This window comes from Ascaphus truei, chromosome 1 (genome assembly GCF_040206685.1).
Source record: "Ascaphus truei isolate aAscTru1 chromosome 1, aAscTru1.hap1, whole genome shotgun sequence".
NCBI lineage: Eukaryota > Metazoa > Chordata > Amphibia > Anura > Ascaphidae > Ascaphus > Ascaphus truei.
In genome coordinates this window covers 317399971-317420638 of record NC_134483.1, presented here as the reverse complement: position 1 = coordinate 317420638, position 20668 = coordinate 317399971, and the positions used below count along the sequence as shown (strand labels likewise).

Here is a 20668-nt window from a genome sequence, read left to right as displayed (position 1 = left end):
TATTAATATTATCACTTATATCCACCTGAGCGCTACATATTTTTGTGTTGTTTTTATACATACATACAGTATATATATGTACGCACTTACCAGAATGATCTCCTACTGTCTCTGTACATCCTTCCTACCTACCAATTAGATTGTAAGCTCTTTGGAGCAGGGACTCCTTTTCCTAAATGTTACTTTTATGTCAGAAGCACTTCTTCCCATGATCTGTTATTTATATGATTGTCGTGTGTATTATTACTGTGAAGCGCTATGTACACTAATGGCACTATATAAATAAAGTCATACAATACATACATATATACATATATACATATATATTTCTTCCATGGTAGATAAAGTGATAAATAATAATATTAATATTAAATTAATAATAAACTTGTACTTATACAATTATTTTGTTATATAATGAGAACAGTAACTGTATGCTAAATTATGTAAGCCAAAAAAAAAGAGCAACTATTTGCATGTCTACATTTTGTACATGTGCTACGTGGAAAACTTACCAACCAAAACACTTATGATAGATGCTAACATCTCTACGTGTGACACGAGACAGAGCTTTGCAATAAGTGGGGTTGCATTGTACATCTACAATGTCATTGTAGATGATGTGGTGGTGCATTCTAATTCAGCTGATGGTAACACGTCTGGAAATTAAATCTAAAACATTTAGCCTTTTTCCCAGTAGCTAATTTGGCACCGCTCTGATATTCTGCATGTATTAGCATAAAGTATGTGCCAATTTGTTCGCTTTTGCATTTACACCTAGGGGAATATATTGAAACATGTTTTAGAAATGCGCATTGGATTCGGTATATCATCTGTGCAGGACTAAAGTATATATATCTGTTGAATTTATTTTGTTGTATAATAGAATCCTGGGGGTCTGCCATGGCTAAACTGCTATTATTATCTCCCTGGATCCTCGGGGTCTCGAGGAAAAATACCCAGTTTAGCTGCCAGTGTTACCTCCTGAATGGTCGGCCAATAGGAAGGCGCAACGTCACCCCCCAGATTATTTAGTGGCTTCCCATTAGCACACAGGACCCACAACATCAGGTGGTCATTTTCAAAACACCACTATATAAACTGGTAAGTATCTCGGGAACCAGGGTGTATGATGAAATTAGCATGATACGTCTCTCGGTGCCCTCCTGGATCTAGTTATTTTTTATTTTATTTTAAACCCAATATTTAAAAAATCCAAGGGTTGGCAGGATTGCTGCTTCTCAGCCCTTGTGTTAACTGATATTGACTTGAATGAAACTTAACTTGGGATTGTGGTGAGATACCCGATATCAGAGCTTAGCGAATCTTCTCTTTACATACATCTGATAAATGATCATACTGATCACACGCGAGTTCAGCCGGAGTTCAGTACAATGCATACCTAGAGAATGGTTCACTACTAAGGTTATCTTCTTAAAATAAAAAAATAAACATTTCTATGAACTTCAATCACACAGTAACTTTTCACGTTGTTACCTCCACCCACTGAATTTAGGAATCATGGATATACTGTAATAAGTGAAGAAGCATTATAATATATATATTTTTTTAACTTATATGTTATCAGAAAATATTAGCTTTTTTCATTGCCTGGGCCAGTATCTCATGGAGCATGTCAACTTGGTCTTACTTACTCCTTACTTACTTACTTACTTCTTCGTATCCCATTCATTCTGACATCTTCAAGGTGACAACTTAGTCTGTGTAATGGACGTGCTCGCCACAAACTGGGACCGGACCGCGGGGCTGAGGTGGGGATGTGAATACACCGACCTTAGACCACAAAGCCGGTTCTGGATTGCGCCGTTCGTAGTAATTCGTAGCAGGGTCAGGCTTGGAGAATGTAGAGTAATCATTAGACAAGCCAGGGTCAGGGTTGGAGACGTCAGGGTAATCGATATCCAGGCAGAAGTTCGGCAACAAGGAATCAGGTACGCCGTGCTTCAGAGTAGCAGGCGTACTGCGGGAATGGCCTATGCGCGAGGAGCGGGATCGGCCCATAATGAATGCCTCTGCAAGGCAGGAATGCAGCAGACCTCAGGAAACAGGAAGCAGAAGGTAAGTGCTGGGAATTCAGCGCTTCAGCACAGGAACCAGGAAACGGCTTCTGCAATGGAGATATACAGCAGGCCCCAGGAACCAGCCCTCTGCAAGGAGAGAAGGCAGCAGGCCTCAGGGAACATGCAAGTCTGGCGCCGGGGTTCCAGCGCTTCAGCACAGGTACCAGGAAGCAGACCTCTGCCAGGGGTGAATGCAGCAGGTCTCAGGAACAGGATAAGTTAGACACTGGGAATCCAGAGCTTCAGCATGGTACCGGAAAGTAGACCCCTGCCTGGGATGAATACAGGAGGTCCCGGGAACAGGATAGAGTGGCACTGGGGATCCCGTGATTCAGCACAGGAAGCAGACCTCTACAGCAGGTCCCAGGAACAAGGTAAGAGCAGCACTGGGGATCCAGTGCTTCAGCACAGGAAGCAGACCTCTACAGCAGGTCTCAGGAACATGGCAAGGGTAGCACTGGGGATCCAGTTCTTCAGCACAGGAAGCAGGCCTCTGCAGCAGGTCCCAGGAACAAGGCCAAGGCGGAAGTGTGTGGCAAACACTGTTACATCCAAGTAAACTTGGATTATGCTCGGCAAGGAGTCAGAGAAAGAGGCCAGTATAAGAAAGGCCGATAGCCAATCCCAAGACAGGGGTGTGTGTGAATTCTTCCAATGCCAGAGCAGAGAGACAGAGCAGCATGATTGCAAACACTTGCAATTGAAAGTACTTGCAATAGTAAGGGGAGGTTTGTTTGAGAGCACACCAGCTCTGCAAGAGTGAGATCCCGCCAAACCCAGGAATAGATTCCTCACAGTCTGAGGCTGAGCCAACGAATAAGGAGAATGGCTTGCATCAAAGTATTCTCTTTATTAATTGTCTCATAGGTAATTACATTTTTGGTGGCCAATCTTGATTGAACAATGGAGGCAAACATCTTTTCCAGGAGGTCTGTTGGAGGTAAGGACTAAGCAGCCAATGTGGACATACTGCAATCTATGTTCCTAAGAATTGGTGCCCCAGCCATTGCCAAACCAATTGCTTCCCTAGTCAACTCTATTATGTCTCCAGGCCATATCCCTAAGACATGGAAAACTGCCAGAGTTGTCCCAATCTTCAAAAGTGGGGACTAAAACACTGTCTCAAACTACAGGCCAATCTCTGTTCTCCCAATACTATCCAAAGTCATGGGAAAATGTGTTCACTCCTAATTAAGAGATTACAATACCAAGACAAATTTCCCTAGCCAATTCCAATCTGGCTTTCGCCCCAATCCCTCCATGGTAACTACCCTTCTAAAAGTTTGTAATGAGATCCAGTGTGGAATGGAACTGGGATAACTCACTGGTGCAATATTCCTAAATTTTGCAAAGGCTTTTGATTCTGTTGATCATGTTGTCTTGCTTAACAAACTCCATTGCTCTGGAATAGGGAAGCATGCTTTAAACTGGTTTCATTCCTACCTATCAGGTAGATCCCAACATGGGTCTATCTCAGGCTCTAACTCCAGTCCCTTGGATATCACCTGTGGTGTCCCGCAAGGCTCTGTACTGCGGCCCCTACTCTTCTCAGTGTTCATCGATGATCTTCCTACAGCTTGTAAGGGAGCCTACGGAGACATGTGTGCAGATGACACAATCGTATATGCACAAAGCCCTAGCCTCTACGACCTTGAACACATACTTCAATCTGACTTTTTGAGACTTGAAAATATGATTTCCCAAAAACAAACTGTTTTTAAACACTGACAAGACTTTAACAATAGTAGACTTGGTATTTGGGACCAAAGCTACATTTTTAAAGCTTCCAATGACTGAGCTCTAGATCAGAACCAACGCTAATATCACCCTAGACCACTAGTTTTAAATACTTGGGCATATGGTCTGACTCCTATTTAACATTTGGGATGCACATTGATACCCTGACATCCAAAACCTATGCTAAACTAGGTTTACTTTATAAGAACAAATCCTCCCTAAGTCTGCTGGTCAGAAAGCGTATCGCACAGCAGCTGCTAATGCCAATTATCGACTATGGGGACATAGTATACGACTCGGCACCCCAAAACCACCTTAGCAAACTTGATACCCTCCACAATTCAATATACAGTTTTGTTCTCCAATGCAACTACAACACACATCACTGCGAAATGCTCAAAGAACTAGATTGGTCATCACTTGACTCTAGGCGAAAAGTTCATATTTCCTGTCTTGCCTTCAAATACTTTCTAGGCAAGCTACCCGTCTATCTGAACAAGCTCCCCACCCCTACCACATGCAGCACTTATCATCTGAGATCTGACTCCAAAAGACTGTTCATGGTCCCAAGGTTCAGCAAAGTATCCGGCCGTTCCTCCTCCTCTTACCGTGCACCCCAAAACTGGAACAATCTACCGGAGACTCTCACAGCCGCCACCAGTCTAAGTTCTTTCAAAACTAAGGCTGTCTCACATTTTAATCTGGTCTGTAACTGTTACATACTCCTATAATATATATTGTCTTTAACTGTGCATGCTATGTCTTGTATATAATGTTTACTTATATAACCATGTATTATTTTTTATTATACAGATGCAGCGGTCGTTATTTGAACAAATCACGAAGCCATTTTCGTCTGCTCTGCTGTATTCCACACGGCATTAACGCGGCCAGTCGCCCCAGGCACCCGTGTTATCACAGTTGCTTTGTTTGAATTTCATGGATTCTGTTTCGTAACCGTGGCAGAAATGAATGAATTGTATTGTGTACAGTACTGTGCTACTGTGTCAATTTCAGGTGTTTAAAAAACAGAACACTAAATTGCCATTTTCTGCTCTCGCGTCTTAAGGCGGGAAGGTTGGAAGAAATCACGCGCCATGTCATGGGTATTCCGAGGTAAACAACGCGTAAAGTGTTCGAATAACGGCCGCTGCATCTCTAACGCTATGCCCAGGACATATTTGAAAACGAGAGGTAACTCTCAATGTATTACTTCCTGGTAAAACATTTTTTATAAATAAATAATTTGAGTAGTGATACTGCTTTAATAAACCTATTTAACATTAATGAACAACAAAGTATACTACTCAAGACTCAATCAGGACTTCATTAAATTATAATGTCAACATTTTACTCCAGTGTGAGGATTTTCTCTTCAGCCAAGATGTTTGACGGATCAGAACGCTCTTGCCCAAATAAGATGTCCACCAAAGCAGGAAGTCAGCCTCTCTCGGACTCTCTTTGATTGTCTGAACCTGCTCCAGTGCCCATGCAATGTTTTGCTATACTGGGTGTGCTTCCCTGTCCTTGCTATTGACCTTGTTTGTGACCACTGCCTTGTACTCTGCCTGCCTAAACCCCGGAACCGGACCTGACCATTCTTGCCTGCCTCGACCAAGGAACCGGACATCACTACCGGTGCATTTTTAGGACTCTGATCCCAGGCCAAGGTCGGTGTATCACTCCCTACCTCTACCCTGCATGTTCGTATCCTAACTTGCAGACAGCAACGTAACATCCAGGACAAAATGTGACACCAAATTGACTGCAGGAGACAAGATTGCAAGGAGGGAGCTGTGTATGCTGAAGTTGCAGTACCATCTAGATCATATACAGTATATATTTCTGTTTACTGGTCCTCTGTAGTTTCAATCCTGCCCAGTAATTATGGCCCTACAATTGATGTACTTTACAGACAATGTACAAAGAAGAGGAAAAGAGGAATTTTCTCGTTATGCACCATCCAGACTCTTGCGTTCTTCTCAAGGATGTCTTCTTTCTACCCACTTGTATCTAAAGCCCTCTCCCGCCTTAAACCTTTTTCACTGACTGCCCCACACCTCTGGAATATCCTTCCCCTCAGTACCCGACTAGCACCCTCTCTATCCACCTTTAAGACCCACCTTAAGACACACTTGCTTAAAGAAGCATATGAATAGCACTGTGAACATTCTGAACACATGATACATAAAGCTTGGCCCCCTGCAGACACACTTACCAGAATTCCCTCCCAATGTCTCTGTACTTTCTCCCTACCTACCAATTAGACTGTAAGCTCCTCGGAGCAGGGACTCCTCTTCCTTAATGTTACTTTTATGTCTGAAGCACTTATTCCCATGATCTGTTATTTATATTATCTATTATTTATTTGATTACCACATGTATTACTACTGTGAAGCGCTATGTACATTAATGGCGCTATATAAATAAAGACATACAATACAATACAAGGAAGAAGGGAGAACTGAAAATATTTCTTAAGATCCTAAGAATTACAAAGTCTTATCACAAGAGAATAGATAAAAGATTGCAAAAATAAAGATTGCAAAAACATTTCAAAGCCTGGGCACACAAAGTTTTCAAAATACTTATACTGCCCTTAATTTACCTACATTTAAGAATGCTACTGCCTCTATGTCTGGACTATAACTTTCAAGTGAACCAAAGTTACTGCATTGCTAATTTACATCACTTCTCACTGAACAGAAGCCAAAATCGTTCTGACTTTTATAATACCTCTGCAACCTCTGCATCCGTATGTGTCTTCACACTGTTCTGCTGGGTTACAGAAGAGTTTTAACTTAACGTACAGACTTCTCTAAAATATACAGTTGGTTCAACAAATAAAAAAGTGTTACCTTCTAGTTCAGTGCTTACTTAGCTCATCTGCCAGTAGACTAACACGACCACCACACAATTTGATTTAATTCACTTTCCCAAAAGGCTTTTCCTGCTGTCACTATGTCATTAATTACTTGCTGAGGAGTTCAGTTGTACAAACATGACCTAGCTACCTTTTATGGCCTGAAATCCACTTCAAATTGCTTTCTTAAGGAAAGAAACTATAAATCTAGGCGACATGCTCAGTGAGGCACGGATTTGATTTTGTACATGAGCAGAACGCGGTCTGAAAACCACTGTACACTGCATGGTGAAAAAAACAAGGATAATATCTGAAAGCAGCAACCCCCTGTTTTTGTGTTTATCACAATTATCACTTACATGAATTGGGGGTCTCCATATCTAATCTGAGAATCCCCAGTTCCCAAGATATAACATTTTTTTGTGCCAGTATTTGACACACAAAAACTATGAATATAATAATAATAATAATAGTAATAATAATAACTTTATTTATATAGCACTTTTCTCACAATGGGACCCAAAGCACTTCACAGTAACAAAAAGATAAAAGGAAGAAAACATTTAAGGTTATAATAGAGACCAAACACAAGGATAGATACAATACAGGATGGGACCGTTATGGAGCTATTAAATGCCAGGCATGTTGTGGTTCATAAATTAAATGAACCACAACCTGTATAAAATATAGCCACAGGGGCACCAATGGAAAGTTTTAACATCATCTCTCTGCTGGACCAACACTGCCCCTCCTCACTATAACACTGAGACAATGTTCAAGGTTTGGCGGGTCTGTGGTTTCCTTAGAAATAAAGGAACCACCCTTAAGGCTGAGTCCATAGTCAGCGCTGAGGCGCGGTGACGCTTGTCAGTGAACCCCTGCAGCCGCAATGAGAGCGGCTTTAGCAGGGGCTCGCGCAGGCGTGCGGAGGTGTAGCTCCTAAATTTTTTTTTGTTTTGGCGCTCACGGGAGCGCAGGGCCGGTCACGTGAGCGGTTCGCCCAATGAGGGCGAACCAGCTCCGTGACGTCACTGGCCCGCCCCCCGACATGCCCCCGGATGGTGCGCGAACTAAGGCCAGGGAAAGCACCGCTTTCCCTCAGCCTCAGCGCGCCTCCGCACGGCTGGAGTCACCATGGACTCAGCCTAAAGCAGCAGTCCGTGCTGCTTATTTTTGGTTTCGGGATGGAGCGAGGTTTATAGTACCTGAACTATGTGGTTACCGGCAGTGTCTACACCAGGCAGTATTCAGGAACAGTATAGCCTCCGGGGTTATTGGGAGATGACATCCCAATATTCTTTTGGTAACCCCTGCAGCTGTTTTGCTGTTTTTTCTGTGTTAAAACTACCAATATCTCATAAACTGAGGGATCCCAGGAAGTCGAAGGGCTCCAGACCAGCTCTTATTTCACATACATTTAAAAAAAAAAAAACAGGTACTGCTGCTTTAAAGTTTACTTTTTCCTGTGATAAATTAATGTTTTTATTTCCACCAGGTTTTATGTAAATCTAATCACGTCCGACACGTCTTTCTTCTTTGTCTTTTAACTAACGGAGTCAGCATAATTGGATTACACAAAACAACAAAAACGTGTGGATTTGCAATGCATGTGTATACAAGAGTTTACAAGCTGTTTTGTCATAAGAGACATTCAAGGTCAATGGACTGTCAGGTGTCTTCCAGCACCAAAGGGAAAAGACTGCTTAGTAAACATGGGCATAAATACTGTAGTAAGAAACTCTACATAGCATTTGGTTACTATAGAAACATTAACGGACATATTTAATAAGCAGTGCTACTCCATATTCACAGGGGGTGTCCTTGCACTCCTTATGAATGAAACAATCAATCTAGAAAGTATCACAAATAAAGATTTATGTAGGTGAAAAACGTAAAGAACATACAACTGAATGGAGAGTAGAAACATTACAAAAAAATGTCATATGGACACAAAAAGCAGTGTAAATATCTTAAATACACAATGTTCCTATAATAAACCTGTGTGGCATATGAGTACCAAATTAACGCCAAGGTTAGAGCAGGTAATATGGAAGAACATATAGAGAAGAATGGGATAGAAAATAAATAAAGGGAGGAAACAGAGAAAGCAAATGTACAAGGGTGGCAACGTTTCCGGGTTTTATAACCCTTCTTCTGGCCCGTTCCCACGCTCAAAGAAAAAAACTGGTACTTCTCTTGGTGTGCTCAGATCCTCCAATGTCCAAACGTATTATATCAGCTCTCACTGCATTACGTCTGCCAGTTTCTGCTCTGTGTGACATCTAATTTTTTGTTCTACTCCATAAGATACCTTCCATGCTGAAATTGAATATTTACTAAGCCATGACCTTAGAGCCTCTGATGCGGCTCCCCCCACCCCCTGACAATATACCCTTGAATGAAATTCGCACACAGGAAAAGGTCTGGAGGTTCAAAGGCCAACGCTTTTATTAAAATACCAATAACAGACAATATTCCACCAACCAGTAAGGCCAATGGTGCTCAACGATGTCCCCAAAGCCAAGCACAGCCCCAGCTGCTCAGAGGATTCATCAGCTGCGAGGAGGAGCCTGAGGTACTCACTGCCCAGTGAGCCCTGCCTACTCGCCAATAAATGCCCCAGCTTGGCATCACTGAGCCCTGTCTGACGAGGTTACATAACACAAAACCACCAAAAAGCTGTCACCAACAGGGGTATTTAACTACCCTTAAATTAGATCCAGAACCTCCAGATCTACCAGGAACCTTTCCACACCATCCTGCTGGGTGACATTAAATCCAGGACAAGGTCAGACAAATGCACCACGTCTGGCCGAAACAACCCATTGTTAGACTCAAAATCCAGGTGACAAAAGCACCATGACTGCAGAACAGACATCCCCACGCCTTATTCATTTTCTTTCTACTCGCAAGCCGAGCCCAGTCCAAATCTTCCTATGAACTATGTTAGACCAAATAAAACGCAAGTGGCTCAACATAACCTGAATCTGTGCCAAGTCCCTCCTCATCGCACGAATGCAAAGTCCAAGGACTTTTCCTAATACTACGTCATTACCCACAACATGAAGCAATACAACTTTAAGCCTCCTATCCGTGGCTAGCACCAACAACTCTGGTAACAATTGAGTCCACTTGAAACCCCTCTTACCACACCGAAGAAATGCTGCACGATCCCTGAGTAGCCCCATACAGTACATTCACACTGGTTTTCACTACATATTTTAATAAAACATTTCTTACTAGTGTAGATGAGAAGAGGGATTCCGGAGCAGAACCGCGTTGATTTCAGGTCTGGGGACACCCTGCTTCCCGAGATACAGGCGCGGTTTTTGGATGCCGGTATCTCCTATGCATTGAAATGTCCCGGTCATGTGACGAGCGACAGAAAAAAATCAGATGTATACATGTTCCTGCCCTGTCAAAGGTCAAGTTAGGAAAGGGTGAAATGCCACAGTCGGCAAAAAGATCATGGAAATACAATGATTCCCAAGTATTTACACTGTTTACAAAGATCTCCAAGACAACTTCATGAATCATTCAAAAGCCTTTGCTGTGATGCCTAATACTAATCACCAAAATATATGTATATATGTAAACAAACCACTGTTATTAAGCAAGCAGAAAAGGGGATCAATGAAATGACTATTGCCTAGATCAAAAGCAAACTGAAATTTGTTGATTTTGATTCATTTTAGTGACTGTGTTATTCACTTCTGCTCTGTGCTGTTCTCTTTGTCCTGCGCCAGAAATCGCATTTCCATCCAGCAAGGCAATGCCAAAAATACACACATACTCGTTTGACCCCAAAATACTTTTTTGTTTCCAAGGAATTCTTACAACTAACTATCCTTGAACACCATATTTGGTCAATGCACTCTCAGCCAAGTGCATCACAGCGGGGAAGGAACCAGTGTAGCAATCCATTCAATACTGCACAGCTGTGTGCAGTACAAAGTCTGCCACATAGTGTCAGGGAAAATCCTTAGGGAAGTACTGTCAAGTGTATCCAGTGCTTTACCCGGGCTACTTATAGAACATAACATCTGCAAACTTGATGCATTGTTATGGGGGAGACTGCTGAATTGTGCAACATTTCTACTTAGAAAAACATATTAGACATATTTAATCATTAGGCCGCAAAACCATTATTTTCTAGGAGACACTACTAATATTTTGCACTACAGAGAAACTTCTAGAGTACAATTTACTGTAGACATCTCCAGCATATATGTACAAGGGAAAAACCAATGTGGAGCACATAGCCAGATGTTTGAAAATGGGACGTCCTTCTCAATATGAGTACCATGGACTGAACCAACTGCAATGTGGCAGAGCTGACGACGTGTCACCAAGTCAAGTTAAAATGCTACAATAATCTTTTAAACAAGTGAACTAAAAAGCCTGCACTGCAATATTCTTTATAACCATCAAGTTATTATGGAGTCATTTGTATGTTAAAACAGTTCAGGATTTTAATTTTATTTTAACCCATTCGTCGCAAGTACTATCAATGCTCAGCAATGCGTTACTTGGCCCCTCAACCGCGTAGCAGAACTAGTGTTAGAAGCAGTCTGCACAGCCCCAAAAGAGTTGTTCTGGGTTTGCAGCATAACATGCTTGATTTATACTGCTTTATTCTAATAAACCACTCTTGTTTATCCTATTGCTAACTTACTATAGCGATAATTGGAAGCTCATAAAACTAATATCCTCCCTTGACACATACTGACACACCTGGTATTGAATAGCGATATAAAATGTTATATGTTGATAAAGACCGCCACCACCGCATGTGGGAGGTGAGAGCCTCCTTTGGAAATGAAAGGGTTACCTAACTTTTTAAGCAAGCAGGATCATTCTGGACATTTCTGATGATTTTGTAATGCTAGAAGCTGCAGCATACTTCTGAACAGGCATAGAAAGTGAATTTTGAACAATCTAGCTGATAGAGATGTAATTAACTCACTTGGCAGTCACCGAAAGAGTTAATTTAAGCTTCAATTTCAGCAGGTAGTATAACCAGGAATAATTTCAGTGCAAACTCTTGTGTTGAAGCCAGCTATAATTCAGAGTGTGTCGTTCAGAGGACAGGCCGTGCCCTACTCTATATTAAGCCTTGAGGGCAAGTTCACAAAAATGTTGACACCAATTTTACCTTCCATTCTCTGCAGTGGGAAGTTAATCATTCCTCAGACATTCACTCTCCACCGTGTGCAGCTTCCATAGCCCTTTGTCGCTGATGAAACTGTGCCATGGTTAAGCTTCAAACGCAGCCTTTTCCGAGTGGGATGAGACCAGGGACAGCGAGACAATGAGCTCCAAATCCCTCACCAGCCGCTGTTTACATGACTGGGCCCGACAGGCACACACTGCAGAAGAAAGTCCCACCCTTATGGTCCTTTTACAATAACAAAAGCCTCACCGATGAGCAGATTACGCTGTCTGCAGAGCACACTTTGAAATATTTCATTGCTTCACACTGTCACTTGTTTCATAGCCTTGTCTCAAAGCACAAACCTTAAAGGCACAGTGCCTACTAGGATGAAAGTGAAGTAAGGGCAGTAGCATGTTTAATAGGTTAAATGTAGCTGATTGATGCCTTAAAAAAGCGTGGACAAATAAGTGTTTTTACTTACCTTTTTTGCTTTTTCATGGTTAACCAGAGCTATGGAGAATTTTTACAATCGTTAGGGTTGCAAACCTGTCTGAGGCAGGCAAATGCCCCACAAATGGTATTTTTATTTGTTGTACATTATATCAGTGATGCGGAAACTGGAGGGGGAGCACATCATTTTCTGGGCGGGGCAGCACTTACAGAGGCCCCACACTCTTTCCCAAAGCATTTCAATTAAATGCCGCGGGAGTGCGCAGGGCCTTTGTAAGGTTCCTTACCTTGTCTCCGACAGCTTCTGGCCACGCGTTGCCATGGCAAAGCGACATCACATGACATTGTGACGTCAGAAAACGCTTGAGAAAAGGAAAGGGGTGCGAGCAAGGGGGGAGGGGGGGCACGCAGGGGAATACAGATGAAAACGTTTGCACACTCCTGCGCTATACGGTGGAGGGTTTTTGTCACTTTTTTTTACGCACCATAACTTTTTTAATAGGGGTTTGAAATGGGTTAGACACAATGGGGAACTAGATGGGAAAAACCCCACTGTCCCTGAGAGTATCCACCAGCGCTCTAAATTAATACAATTGGTAAAGGCATTTACACATTAGTCACATATGTAGGATGGGGTTTACACAATACAATAAAGATATATTTTGATACTTAGAAAAATGTCCAAAATCGTGTTCCCATGCAGATAGGTATAGAGTCCAATCACGAATGAGTCTATGGGTATGCTGCTTCTTAGGGTCTGGAACCAACCTCGGAACAAGAGGAAACTACAGAAAGGGAAACAAAAAAAGAAAAAAAGCGCAAGGCCCATAGAGTAGTATAGTCTAATTTATCCACAAGAAAAAACGGTTAAAAACACTTACAACAATACAGTTGTTTTAAGGCACTTCGGTACTGTGATAGACCGCAGGAACAGAGGCACATAGATAGTCTGATGGTCGGGTGTTTGAGTCCTAACCCTCCTTCTCCTCCTCGAGCGACGAAGCCTGCACTTCCGTGTCAGGTGACTCGCGACGTCGTGACGCCGTGACGCCGTGACGTCGTTGTGCAGTGTCGGACGGTGGTTGGGTTGGGGGCGGGCTTCAGTTCCCTCCAAACATGGCGCTCCTGGGGCTCTGCAAACTGCGACCTCACAGCAACTAAGTGGGGGCTCACTGGCAGTCGGAGCAATGTCAGCCCTACCGGTTTCGAGAACTGTGTTCTCTTCCTCAGGGGCACTGTCCTGAGGAAGAGAACACAGTTCTCGAAACCGGTAGGGCTGACATTGCTCCGACTGCCAGTGAGCCCCCACTTAGTTGCTGTGAGGTCGCAGTTTGCAGAGCCCCAGGAGCGCCATGTTTGGAGGGAACTGAAGTCCGCCCCCAACCCAACCACCGTCCAACACTGCACAACGACGTCACGGCGTCACAACGTCACGACGTCGCGAGTCACCTGACATGGAAGTGCAGGCTTTGTCGCTCGAGGAGGAGAAGGAGGGTTAGGACTCAAACACCCCGACCATCAGACTATCTATGTGCCTCTGTTCCTGCGGTCTATCACAGTACCGAAGTGCCTTAAAACAACTGTATTGTTGTAAGTGTTTTTAACCGTTTTTTCTTGTGGATAAATTAGACTATACTACTCTATAACTTTTTTAATGTCTGGATATACCCAGTTCTCAGCTTCACATCACAAAGCCAGCAACCAAAGTCGCACCGATGAGACCCAGAAGGTTGAAACAGCTGTCTGTGGGTAGGTTTACTGGCTTTGTACTTCTTATTCTCAGGTTGTGCTGTAAACATGTGTATTACGGCAGTCATAAGCTTATAGGGGTGCATGTTAAAATGGATAAACAAGTAAAGAGTGACGCACTGTGCTCATTTGCGTGTCATTACCCAGAATCCCTGGCTGCAGTGGAAGCACTGTATGCCAAGAGACAATGGTAAAAACCAGGGTTGCAGACCTGTCCGAGACAAATGAATGTGCTTAGAAGTGGTATTTTTATTTACTGAAGAATATTTATATAATTTGTTTGGTGATAAGGCTTTGTCAGTCCTTTAGAACTGACGGTAAATTGTTGTATTTGCCTTGTCCATTGTTTAGGTAAAAATGATAAATTCAAACAGATAATCATCAACCGCTGGTACGTTTGATTCAACCGACCTGTAGAAAACGGAAACATACTCATATGTATTAGGGTGCAAATACATCAAATTGGTCCTTTGTGAGGCAAAACAAGATTTGTCAGATAACAACAAAACATATTCTATACTTTTGCAGATGAGACTTTAATAAATATCCATAGCTTTTTTTCATCTCCTTGGGAGTTTTAAACATTGCCCCCATAGGGTCAATTAGCATTACTACAAAACACCATCATGCATTATTATTATTAATAATAATATCTTTATTTCCTATTGCGATTTTCTCCCAATGAGACTCGAAGCGCTTCACAATTACAGAATAGTGCGCGGTACACAGCACATAGGAATGTTACAGACACTGTCCCTGCCCAGATGAGATTACAATCTATGTTATTGGTGCCTGAGGCACAGGGAAAACAAGGAGCTGATATCAGGAATTGAACCAGGTTCCTCTGATTCAAACTCAGAGTCATTGTTTATATCTTAAGGACAAACACATTTACCAACTCTCTCTCTAGTGTATTTCATAACTTGATCTCCCAACATAAAATGCTTCACAAAAATCTGTTAGAATACAAATGACAAATACAGTACAGAGAATTGATTATGTTTTCCAAAAAATAAACTAGAAAGTTGTGTTATAATAGCCCTACTTCTATACATAACATTGCACCTCTCAGCCAAATGTAATTATTTCAAGTTTACAGTTTGCCAATAAACAACATTATTTTGGATTTGCATGTTTGTTCGTTTGTAATGAGGGCATCTGTGTGTTCAACAAATGTAACTTTGCATAGAACTGTGAAATAAATTCAAAATAGACTGCGGAATAACGTCTGCGTTATTAATAGTCTGATGGCACAAGAAATAGAAAAGGGTAGATCAACTAAATCAATGAGATCATCTTTGTTCGGACTGAAAAAAGAAAATGTCTATTACTTAGCAACTTGTAAATGAGGGGCACAGTAAAAAGCTTTTTTTTAATGTCACTTATTGGAGCATTAGGGACACATTATTACTGTCATACCATCTGTGTTTTATCCTATGCGTGACCAGAATTCATAACATAAGAGCTGCACAGGCTCAAAAGCTCTTCCCAGCACAGCTTTCTACCATAGATTTCTCTGCCTCAAGTTACACTCTTTCTTCTGAGTTCTGTCTGAATGTATAACACACAAACAAAGCCATACTTCCCATAAATGTTTCTGAAGAGAGGATGCTTGGTGCCAGTGCAGTCCAACACACCGGCTTTCATGTTATCATTGACGGGCACTGCTGCTCCCTTCATAGTGACCCAGAAGATCCATCTGGCAATTCTGTTTGGGTCCTGAACTAGTTTGTTAGTTGGAGATACCATTCTACAGACGAGATTTCTGTGTGTGTCCCCCCTCCCACCCCCCTTTTATCACATCAGACATAAGAACAGAACAAATGCATATAAATATGGAGACAACTATTCTTAACTAAAACTGGATTATGCAGCGAGCATTCTGCTTCTCTTCAAAAGTACTGAAATTTATCTAAGGTGAGTGGTCAACCTTTTTTTCAGGTGTGCTGATAAATGGGCACACATTTCTTAGCAGGCCACTGACCTACTGCCCCCTCCCTCCTCCTCCCTCAATCAATCCCTCTCCTCACTCAATCCCCCACCCACACTCAATTCCAACCCTGCTCACTAAATCCCCCCTCGTCTTCTCACTCAATCCCCCCGCCCCCCTCTCTTTACCTCGTTGACCCCCCAAACCTCCCACCCCTCTAGAATTACCTGCAGGTGGATACAGAAGTTGGTCCCGACTTACGGGTGTGTCCAACTTCCGGCACTTGCTAGGGGAAGGCCATTCCAGTGCTGGCCACCCCTTATCTAAGGCCTAAAAAATAATCATAGAATAAAAACATCTGGTGGATCAAATGCGGGGAAAGGTTCATTTTACACAAATAGTGGGACAGGAAGAAGAATTACAAGTCCTGAAGTGAACCTGTTCTTTCAACCTGTTCTTTCCTTTAATCTAAATAGTGTCCTTGTTTGTACTTGCACCTGATATCTGGGCTTGTATCGATTGATGCTTTCTAGCCAGACAATGCTGCTTTGAGACGCAAAGACAGGATGAAAGTTCACGTAATGAAGGTAAAAGATTTTCCTGCATGGTGTGATTTCTAATACAAAGGTTGACATACAAGAGCATCAGACAATATAGTTAGAACTTACAACACACAGGTCATAATTAGTAGCATGATGCAGGCCTCTCTAGCACTAGATTAGGGGTGCGCAAATGGGGGTGGGGGGGCAGCGCTTAGAGGCCTGCGCTCTTCCCCACAACATGTAAATAAAATGCCGGGGGAGCGCGCGAGGCCTCTGTAGGTCTGTTACCTTCTCTCCGGCGGCTTCTGGCAACTCATTACCATGACAATGCGGAGTCAAATTATGCCGCAGGGTCAAATGGCAACGCATTGCCATGGCAACACGATATTACATGACTCCATCGATTCCGGAGAAAGGGTAAGGGGGGGGAGGGCTGTGAGCAGGCGGGAGAGCAAGCAGGGTGGTACAAACAAAAAAGTGTGCGCACCCCTCACCCCTGCACTAGATCACCAATGCTGATCTCTTAAACGTAAAAAATTAAACTTTGGACATAAAGTACGCATTGTCAAAATATAGCTACAGTATGTTGTGATTCAGCAGTTATAACTAAAACTAAAATTCCTGCCACATAAAGTTTTACAAAGTATTACTGTACACTTCAACACAGAAGTGACATCTTCTCGGGTTCTTAAAAGCAGCAATCCCCCCTTATCAATTATATTTCCAATTTTATTTTATTTTTCTTTCCAAAACCGGAACCGGAATCTTTCCTCCAGACCCCAACAAGAGTATTTTTTATTTAATTTGTTCAATCTCCTGGGACGGCCAGTTCCTGAAACGTTATGTTTTTAAGTGCTAGTATTTCTTGTCCCTTTGGGAAATGTCTACCATCCACGACTCACTACCACAGGGCAACAGGTACCCTGCAAAATCCTCAGAACAAGAAGTTCTGGACCCTGTCATATGGGTTAAGAGAGAGGAGAGAGAGAGGAGAGAAGAGGAGGAGAGAGAGGAGAGAGACAGAGAGAGAGAGAGAAAGAGAGAGAGAGACAGAGAAAGAGAGAGAAAGAGAGAGAGAGCAAGAAAGAGAGAGAGAAAGAGAGAGAGAAAGAGAGAGAGAGAGAGAAAGAGAGAGAGAAAGAGAGCAAATTAGGTCTCTCTCTCTCCCCCGATGAAGCCAGTTACGGTGAAACGTACGTAGGGTACGTCTGACGTCACCGTCACGTGACGTCGGCTCATCGGTGAGGTGTGGGCTCCACTTTGAGTGCTTCGTAGACTGCGTTCGTGGGCAGCAAGAGCACTCAGACGCTAGAGTTAGTCTCTCAGGTATCTATATTTGGTATACACTAACCATTTAGACAGCTAAATGCAGCTCTGTTATGCTTAAGGTGCCTATGGCTGTTTCATTTCAGCCATCATCAAGAGCAGCCTTATTTTGCACACAGCAGACAAGTCTGCATTTAACTGCTTATACCCCACTATTTCAAAAGGGGTTATTTGATTAGATACTACTAAGATCATAGGGTTCATTAAGGTTTAATTAGGAGGTATATATCATAAACACCTCTATTAAACACCCTTCCACACCTCTCCATCTTTTAATATAATTTTTGTTTGTTTGTTTAATATATGTGGTTTTCTCCAAACAGTTTATTTTAATCAATTTATAATAAAATACAAGTTTTAATTAGGGTGTAACCTCTCTAGTGCCACCCAAAAGGGATTCTCTCTTTCTTTTCACTTAGCAATTATTCTATTCCCTGTGAGCACCACCCCCCAATCCACTGTTTGGTAACCTTTCCCTCCCAGTGTTTGAGCAGAGTTTATCCTGCAGCTCCTCATCTAGCTGCAGATCCCTGTGTGCTCTCTCTCTACTACACATTTCAGTGTTTGAAACTTGTGGGCGAATGTGCATATGATAACCACTGGCGCATTTGCATACTTTCGCATGAATTTACGTACACCATCATCGCATTTGAATATTTGTCCGCAAATGAAATTGTCAAAAATATAGCACAGAATTTGCAGACTGACTTTTGATACATTCACCCACCTCTAGTTCTTAAGCCATTAAGGGCCTCATGCAGAGAGCAGCGCTAAAATAAATATGAGATGTTAATAAATTGTACCTGTTATGGCGTGATTTTATCTCCATATGCAGAAAGGCCCGAAAACTGCATTTAAAATGATGTGTGAATATGGAGACTTTCAACCGGCGAGATGCGCGCTGGGGAAACATGTTTGAAAAAAACCGCGGTTTTTTCTCTTCTTTTCCCTCTCGCCGGTGAGCTCCAGCTTCCAGCCAACTTTTTTTGGCGGAGCAAATAGTACAATTTCTCTTCATTTTAATGGCGCGAACAGCCACTAGATGGCGATCGTGCCTTTCTGCATACGGCGGTTTAAAAGACTGCAGAAATATAGGGTCTCGCCAACCGCGCGGCGCATTTTTCAAACAAAAAAAAAATTGCGCTTTTCTCTCTTTTCCCCTCATTCGCGCCAGTTCTTTACTTTTGGATGAAATATTTCGCTGCAAGCTAGCGAAACACAGCTTCTCGCTGCTCTCTGCATGAGGCCCTTACAAGGAACTCCAGTCAAGCAAGTAGTCAGCTAGTCAGAGCCCTAAACAGATAATTACATTGAGACGTTATCTACAAAAAAAATTGTGTGCATTAAACAGCACTTTAAAGAGGCAGTCCAAGCAGACTGTAATTTTTTTTGTTGTTTTAATATATGCAGCCTTTGATTAGCTAATTACCTAAGCTTCTGATCAATTAGTTCTCCCGTAATCAATCCGCAAAAGTCCTGCTTGCCGGGGCTTCACTAAATGGCTGCCTTTCAGTTATAATCCTTCAGTCAGTGTAAGGCCCGGGCCATAGAGGGGTGAGGAGTTCCGAGCCGCGCTGACGCTGAGGCTCGCCTGATGAAATCTGCGCGATTTCATGCCCGTGCAGGCGAGCCAGCGGGCGCGATCGGAGGCGGGGGGAGACTGAGGGAGGCGGGGCAGTGACGTCGCTGGGCCAATCGTCCGGACGCACTGACGTCGACGTCACGGCGCCGTGACTTTGACACTGCTGTGCTGTGATTGGAGGTTTTCGCGCTGAAAAACAGCTTGGCGCTCGGCTGAAAACTCCAACTCGTCAGCACGCCTGAGGACACTCGCGTGAGCCCCCTCTCAAGGCATCCTCATTGAGGATACAGGGGCTCAGCGCGGAGCGTCCGTACGCCTCAGCACGGCCTGTCCGTCTATGGACTCGGCCTAACTCAGCACCTACAATGTATTATTATATTACTGAGGCAATATTATCTATTGTTACAGTTTGCAGCTCAAACTGCTGGGAATAATGACAACAAATGATCACAAACAAGAAACTGTTGCAAAGCACTGCTGGGAGGTGGGCTAAAGCCATCTATAGAAATCAATGGATGCTCGTTATAATAAAACTCATTAAAAAAAGGCATTAATAGTTGAATTAAAAAATAAAATAAAGGTACAGTAGTAAGTATTATCTAATACTACAGAACTGATTTAAAAAGCACATGTCGGATATTGCATGGATTGCTCCTTTAAATGTCATTAAATGAGAATGAAAAGTAAGGGATATTCTATTTAACAGTGACTCATAAGAGAGTACACCCTGTTATTTTCTGAAGAAGAAGCACCTCTTCAAAGACACTCTAGTAGTGTCAGTAAAGGTGTCATTTATGAAGCAGCTCATTGCCACAACATTAAAAAGAGTGATCTTTTTAATTTCAATTAAAGAGGGCAGAAGTTGCCTCGAGGCATACTTGCTAAGTCACTTCTATAAATTGGTAAAATTGAAACGTTTCCTGCAGTACTTGCTGGAGATAAATGATACAATTAGAAAGTACAGATTTGCAACTACACTATAACTGTTTTTTTTGTATCTGATGTCACTCATTGATACTAGAAACGGGTGATTTTTTTAGGGGCGTATTTGGATCTGCAGCCGATTGGTCTGTTCCTTTCGTCCGCGGATTTCAGCTGATCAATCTCCAAAAGGGGGGATTCGCGTTTTGCGATTTTTTTTCATTATTATTACCGATACGCACTGCGGATTCCGCAGCCCGTGGGTTGATTTTTGGAATCCAATCCGCGGAATCAGCAATCTGTTGGTGCATTCTTAAAAATCCACCAAATTATTG

General features: G+C 42.6%; 1 protein-coding gene across 6 annotated transcripts in view; it reads right to left on the bottom strand.

Moving 5' to 3' along the window:
• ARHGAP24 (Rho GTPase activating protein 24) overlaps positions 1 to 20668 on the bottom strand; it is a 1092414-nt gene that overhangs the window by 139965 nt on the left and 931781 nt on the right. The window contains exon 1 of one of the 6 annotated variants that reach the window (XM_075605771.1): positions 11834 to 12042. The exons of the other annotated variants lie outside the window; for them this stretch is intronic. Within the exon in view, the coding sequence (XP_075461886.1) occupies positions 11834 to 11864 (31 nt within the window). The 5' untranslated portion in view covers positions 11865 to 12042. Of the gene's footprint in view, positions 1 to 11833; positions 12043 to 20668 lie in introns of those variants that run through there. 6 annotated transcript variants of the gene reach the window in all.